The sequence below is a fragment of the Anopheles darlingi genome, chromosome 2, assembly GCF_943734745.1.
Source record: "Anopheles darlingi chromosome 2, idAnoDarlMG_H_01, whole genome shotgun sequence".
Classification (NCBI taxonomy): domain Eukaryota; kingdom Metazoa; phylum Arthropoda; class Insecta; order Diptera; family Culicidae; genus Anopheles; species Anopheles darlingi.
Window position 1 is genome coordinate 90,139,402 of NC_064874.1, and position 7,500 is coordinate 90,146,901.

At 48.5% G+C, this 7,500-nt stretch overlaps 1 protein-coding gene across 1 annotated transcript in view; it reads right to left on the reverse strand.

The window, feature by feature from the left end:
* The window catches only part of LOC125951321 (uncharacterized), a 10,092-nt gene that overhangs the window by 176 nt on the left and 2,416 nt on the right, over positions 1 to 7,500 (reverse strand). The window contains exons 3-6 of the mRNA XM_049680077.1: positions 3,858 to 3,938; positions 918 to 1,016; positions 790 to 851; positions 1 to 711 (exon numbers count right to left, since the gene is read on the reverse strand). The exon at positions 1 to 711 is cut by the window's left edge and continues 176 nt beyond it. Of these exons, the coding sequence (XP_049536034.1) occupies positions 151 to 711; positions 790 to 851; positions 918 to 1,016; positions 3,858 to 3,938 (803 nt within the window). The 3' untranslated portion in view covers positions 1 to 150. The remainder of the gene's footprint in view (positions 712 to 789; positions 852 to 917; positions 1,017 to 3,857; positions 3,939 to 7,500) is intronic.

Here is a 7,500-nt window from a genome sequence, read left to right on the forward strand (position 1 = left end):
TTAGACGCAGAGCAAAGGAGTCCTCAATAAATAGTATATCACATCCTAAACCCCCGCCCCGTGTTTTACTATTTACATCCATCTTCCTATATAATACATGCCATCGTGGACACTCCCGGCGTGCCTCGCAGTACCTCCTTCCTACCCTCTCTAATCCAACGACACATCCGATAACTGAGCCGTTATGCGTTCCTTGTCCCGAGGGCTCACCGGTCGATTCGTGCGTCGTCGAACGTTTCTTCGAGTTACATCGACAACGGTGGCTGTCGGAGTTGTCGCTGCCGTTGTAGCGATACTAGTGGTTGCCACGCTCTTTGTCGCATCCACCTCCGGGGGGGATGCAGTAACAACGACAACGTGCGCACTGGAATCAGCCGTGGGTTCCGCTGCCCGCGGGGTATTTGATTTAGATAAACTCTTCGCTTCAGTCACCTCCGTGGGCATCGGTATGAATTCATTCACGGGATTGTGAAGGGCTTTCAGCTGATTGATTCGTGTCTCTAACACTTCCGCCGGAAGTGTACCGATGCTGTCTTCGTATTCACGCTGTTTGTTCATTTCGTACAGCTGCTGCAGCTGATTATAGGCTCCCTCGTTCATGATCGGTGCCGGTGGCATCAGCGAGTCTCGCAGTTTATCCTTGTTGAACTGTTGCCGTTGCTTGGTCTGTTTGGACCATGCTTCGAGCCACGAACTGCTACGAGGAGGATTCTAAAAGCAAAAGAAAAAGAATATGATGTCAAGAATCTGAGAATATGATCAGGATCGGGATCCGTTGCATCTACTTACTCGCACAGAATTCGCGTAATCATCATTATCCACGTAACGTTTGCTGCTTCCTGCACCTGGACCTGAATAAGAAAAAATCACAATCAATGCACACTTCCTGTGGCGAGCGGTATTCTGACCTAACTTACCGATTGGTCGTGTATTGAGCTGCGGTCCGAGTTCAAGCTGCACCTGAAAGTCCGCATGTTCGCCTAGTCGAAAGCCAAATCCTATTCGTGAGTCCGTTCCTAGGGTGGGGCGAGAAGACGAAGAAGCAACGGATGTGAGAAAATATGAAGTGTTTAAGGTTTGGTGGTTTTTGATTGAAAGAAAAAACGCGAACAGTATGCATCACTGAACAGGTAACGTGGCACGAAACAAGGTGACACCGGCATGCCAAGGCCATTGCCGGGCCGACGACGAGCTTTCTGTCTAATGACGCAAAACGCTCACCATGTTGGATGCACAGAAACGGCTTGGCGCATTCGGCCGGTGCAAGGTTAATCGATGTTTCTTTTTTTTTTTTTTTAGTTAAATGCTGCCGATGGCATTGAAACAGACGGCCTAGACGACGGCGAGCCCCATGCTAACAACCTCTTGATACACAAGACAAGCCGTAAAGCGGTTTATGTTGATTGCGGCCTTGTGTTGTGGTGAGTGGCAGATACCGAGCACTCCTGCATAAGCACTCCTCAACCAATCTCACGCTCACGTGGTGGAACGGAAATGCAATCAAACGAATGACCAAAAACACTGACCGCCGTCTCGCCGCTCTCGGTTTGACTAATTGTGCAAAAACGGACAAATCATATCTGATGGCATCTGATGATCTGTTGCTGCTACTGCTGACGAGCGGATGCCAGTTTGATGTCTTCCTTCCGGACAAACCTACTGCAATCATCCGTCCAATGCCCGTTTCATTCGGGCAATCGGGCAACGTTATCAAGCGCTCAATCGAAAGATCCCAAAGGAAGTGCCGCTTTCATCGGCCAACTTTCATCGACGGCACACCTAACCCTCCTCCTCTGAAACCTGTCTAGCACCCGCCCTCCGCAGAGGGGACTGAGGGTTTTGCACAATTTCACTTTCCTTACCATTCGAGCCATCGGGCACACCCCACCGGCAAGATGCCGTAATAATGCGCGCAGGGTGATCATTCGCCGTTTGAACGGCAATTACGCTCTCGGCTGCAATTTTCTCCCGGTGCACGGCACGACACGCGGCACTGCATGTCTCGGTCTAACGGTCTCTGGCCGTTATGCAATTCCGGTATTTAGCCGGTTCCAGCTGGAGCGCACGTACAGTCACTGGGAGTCACTTCAGTTCCACCGTTTCGATGAGCTTCTTCAAACACCCAAAGATGAAATCGTCAGCTCTGGCGACGATCTGTCGATCAGCAATTTCTACTAATTCGAAACCAGGGATCACTCATCTCTGCTAAAGCAAATCACTACCACAAATCGCAATCTGCAGCGACAATTATGCACCTCTCGACTTCGAGGGGAGCGCTGTTTAACCAGCAGTTGTGGCTACTCGCACCCAAAACTCAATTGATGTTTATTCGTGCCGACGACACAACGGCCGGCCCACTGCCGCCGCCACCGCCCTGGCCGCCGCCGCTGTCGTAAACAGGCGATGAACACGATGTCCGGATGTTCGCGACGGCGGATGCAAACAGAAAGGGAAAGTTGTCCCATCGCGCAGACATCGCGATCGAGTCATCGATGCTTGTGATGAAGCACGCGCGCTCGGCACACCAGTGTATTCCGTTGGATAGCCGGTTCACGATTAGCATTTGTTAGCCTCGCTGCATATCGGCTCATCGACGAGGCAATTCATTTTCCCCTTTGATTAGTGCCAAGGCAGAGTTTGAGGGGTGAGGTTTGACCAAGGGAAAAGACGGGTTGCGGTTTATCCCTTTAACAGATTACGAGGAATGTAAAGGCCACGGGAGGGAGTAGCAGCCACCTTGTTAATTAGTTGGTAAACATCCTCCTCATAAATGCTGATACTACATTTATATGAATTGAGGTGAGCACATGCAGTGCCTCTTGATGTTTGTGGTTGATGTTGCTTCTATCGATGCACTACGATAGAGTTTACACAGCAAACAACCAAAAGATGATATTATTGAGAGTGCATAAAGCGTTGATTTCTCCTTTGAAGTGAAGTCCTCATTGCTGCTGATTTGAGTTCCTGAGAGTAAACCGTACTCTTCAAGCGTTATTATTGAACTAATCTTTTACTCATGACTCGCATCGTAGCCTACTCTAATCCTCAACAAATGCAACAAAAAGATCTAATCAAAGATTGAATTATGGAAAATTGTCGCAAAAGGTATCCTTAATTTAAATCTAATCCTATTGTTCAAAGTTAATGTTATATTTACTCAGCAAAATACAGTATTATGGCGACTCGAATACCTTGTAGTGGCGTACTAATGTCTAAATCTCTCCATTTGACAAGACAATGCCATATTACCCATGACCTTTATTCACTTTCTTCAGCGAAATGGCCATTCGCTCCGTTCACGTCCATCTCTCCAGTAAAACATACTGCAGGAGAACAGAAGATTAATCTTTTTATTGTAATCTTCGCACAGCGCCAGGTCCGGTTCTCCGCCCAAAATGGAATCCCCGACAATGATTCACACGCCCATATAGGCTAAAAGCAAATAAACGCGCCACTCGCTCGCTGATTGCCCACGCTAGTAGCGGTGGCTACCTTGGCAGCGTTATTTGGGGAAAGCACGCAACGCTAACGCAAAGGCGAGTGCCACCGGTTCAGTTCTTAACCTGGAGCTCGCCTTACTGGACGATTATTATTATGAAAGTGAACCCGAAACCCGCGAACCACGCGATCGCTATCAGATCGATCAGATCGCATTTCTTTGAGCGTCAACCTGCTGAGAAGTTGTTTAACATTCCGTCAGTCAGGATGATTGAACGTTCTCCATTAGCCCTTTCTGACCCATCCGGTTTCCAGTTCGATTGCAGCGAAAAAGTTGCATAATGTGTCCAGCCGCGCCGGCCGAGACCCCGCATTTGAATTCCGGTCAAACTTCGATCGGCCGTCGTCCAATCTCTTACCTTTCTTGATCGGTGGAATGTTGGAGTAGACCAGGGAAAGTATCGATGGCAGCTCCTCCGGTACGATGAACGCATTTGTTACTGTTCGCCGAGGGTCGATTGTGGATCAGGCGTGGCGTTTGGTGGCAAACAGTAGAAACATGGAACGAAAAATGGGATGAGACGGATAATAATAATGGATGAGTATTGAAGAAAAAGAGGTGGACGGCGCGTGTGTGGGAGGCAATTGTGTTGATCGACTTTGAGCAGTTGATTTTGGGGTACGAGGACGTCGGCCACCGGAAGCAGTGGAAACGAAGAAAGCCAGCAATCATACGAAATATGTAACATTAAGTTGGAAGTTTTTGATTAAATCACTCAAGCAAATCATCGTTTTATGCTGGAATGCTTTCACGCGAAACGCAAAAAGCATTGCAATGTCAGCGTTGTAATCCCTGTCAAATTGGATTCCTGTTGCCATCTTGTCTTACTAAACATCTTATTTATCCCAATTACTTCCCCCCCGTTGGACGCACGGTTGGAGATTATCCCCCCTTACATTTCACCTTTCGCCACCTGAACAAAAAGGTGCTCATCATCGGCACGCTCATCAATACATTCTCCTCTAATAATGATGATGTTAAGGTGCACATCACTCACGTGCCCCCTGGGCAGTGGTTTGATTGACGTTTTGGACCGAGTGTCAAAATTGATGGTTTCAGGAGTCTATAATTCGGATACCAATTTCATCAATTACCACGATTAATGGTTTTGGAGGCGGTGCCCTCGTCTGCCAGCGTGCTGCACGTGGGACGTGCCAAGATGGATCGCTCAAACTCTCCTATTTGGATTTAGGTGCGGCGCAAGCAACACGCCATCTCGTCGATCTCGACAAACGGATATGTTTTGCTAGGTGGCGGTCTGACGGTCTGACGTTATTATACATCTTTTCATTTACGTAAGAGCCAGAGACCCCAGAGAAAGAGAGAGGGAGCCAGCAAACCTGTTCGCGAGTGTTCGCCTTTGCTAACCCTGACGCACTCCGGCGTACCATGGCCCCCAGAGGAACCTCGCTCCGCAGCAACAGAAATGAGCGAACAAATCGTTCAATTGCCGTACAATCGAAAGACCTTGGCGCGAAAACCCGTTCGCCCCGTTCGATTGCATACTGCGAGCAAAGGACTGAAACGCGTGTGCAGTCACTGGCAGCGAACCCGTTTCGCCATAGACTCGCGGAGCGGAGAAGGTCTTTGCGGTGCTGCCCGATTTATCTAGTCGAGGCGCTCTCCTTCGAATATTTTGGTGTGCTCTTTGGAGAATAGGGCTTTTCCGCCTTTTGTACCGGAACAGATCACTTCCGAATGGCAACAAACTGAAGTGAATGGCGCCAGAGGAAACGAATCAATTCGATCGGAGTATCGGAGTTAAACTGCGACTTTGTATTAGCGTGCCCTGAACAAAAACACGATTTCCAAATAACATTCCATGTAATCAGTTTATGGTAAGCCACAGAAACGTAGTCACATTCCTACGAGCCTCAGCGAGACCTATTGCGAGCCATTTATGATGAAGTTGTCGAGGAGAAGCAAATGGTGGCAAGGCGCATGAAACAGAAGCATACCCCACAGAAGCATTAAGCGGCGACGGATCTGGGGACGGAAATTGCATTTGACGTTTGACGGTTTGGTCGTACCTTTGGCATTAGAGATCCAAGTAGGTCAACACTATGCAATAGACTGCAGTAGGCTGTGCTAAGAGTTTCAACGAGCGGACCTAAGCAGACTATTCGTTTATGGCTGTCCATTAAGTCTGAGGTTGCTAAGAAGCACATTCAACGATGGGAGCCCTCAACACAATCAGCGGTGGCGTACTTTAGTGGCCACAACGGTTTGCAAAATCTCCCAAGCAGCAGTCGACGGTGATGCAATTGATGCTGATGCTCCGTCATTCCAGTTCACTGACCAACACTGGTCGAGGAAGAGAGCGACCGAAATCTGAAAGGGCACCAGGTCAACTCCCATCACTAGTCGACCTTGCGACCACGTCCCAAGCCCAACAATGAGTTGCTTTATTTTTAGTGCCACAGGCAACCAGCCAGCGAGCAAACCAGCGAGCGAGCGAGCGAGCGATCGGTTGGAGAAAATGCTTTTAAACCAGATCACATCTCGGGCGAACGAGGCACAAAACCACCAAAGGAAAAATCGGCAACCGAAACGCCGCCGCCGCCGCCGCCGCTGCTCCAAACGAGGTTACACGAGGTGCTGCTGCTGTTGTTGGTGGGCCTCATTCACACCCCGTGGCCGGTCATGGTGCAGTGGTAATGATTGCGATGAAGCTCGGATGGTGATTATCATCCGTCTGGTGGATCCGCACATCTGGGTGAGGCGTATGTTGGTCATTCCGTGGATTGAACGAGGGCAGCATTCGATTCATGCGAACGGTGCCAATGTCGCTATCAATTGGCATCAAAGTCTAGAAGCTACGCTCTATGTTTTCGATGTTTTGGTACGTATGTAACCGACTCTCTACACGGGCGCGAGAAAGCTGAAAATGAGATGAGAATGAAAAAGTTGAGAATGTCAAATCCATACAAATCCGGAGCGAGAATTTTTCCGCTCGTCTAGAAACCGAGAAAGGAGAGAATGGAGAATTGAGAATTGAGCTACCTGCAAACTACCTGTGAAACAATGCAGTAGGCGTTTTTTGTGTTAGCAACAGTTGTGGTTGCTAAGGAAAAATGATCGTTGGAATCCTTAGACAGCGCTCCAAGCGGCAGCTCGGAGAATTACTCATACTCAAAACGAGAATAGCTCACTTCTCAAAAATTTGAGCAAAAATTCTCGCCTTTTTCATTTTCAGCTTTCTCGCGCCCGTGTAGATGAGGTGTAACATGCAAATCGGCAGCATCAAGGATCGCAGACAGCCATGTTTGAAATATGAATTTCTTTGCCTTCAACCTCGGCCTGGTAGGTTCATCGAGCGGCACAATCAATAAGCAAAACACCTTTCTCCCGCCTAGATTTCTCCTCCCAGGGCTCCCAACACCTGTACATTATTATTTTTATTTTGTTTTCCGAACAACTTCATCACGCAATCTGCATGAACGCCCGGGCCTGGGGCTGGGCCTGGGCCTCTCATGGACGCTCATGGTCAGTGATCATCGGTTTCGAGTGGGAAACGCTTTCAACACAGGTACCTCACCGAAGTGGTATGGCGTGATGCTAGTGAGAGTGCACAATGAAGTACCCTCTTTGAGGGGGTTCTTGAGGTCCGAGGTTTGATTATGAGGTTGTGATGCACGAAGGTGATGAGGCCAACCCCTATTGTCTGCAGCCATTTGCATATGTGACACGCGTGAGAATTTTCACACCACAGGCGGGCTTGTAGATAAAATGGCGCCAACATAATGGCAGCATTATGCCCTTCACGGGAGCAACGTTCCTCTTTGGGCCCTTTCAATCATCTTTACTTTAATTGTGTGTCTCTCTATCATTAGGAGATTAACGCTAAAAGCTTCAAATCAAATTACCAACCGTGGAAATACCGCCACTACCGGCTCTCTGATGTTGATTAATCGCAGATGTCCCATCTGGTTAATAACAACCTGTCTTTATGCCAACACTGGCGAGGAGTCCGTCTTTAACTACCGATTACATAAAGGTTC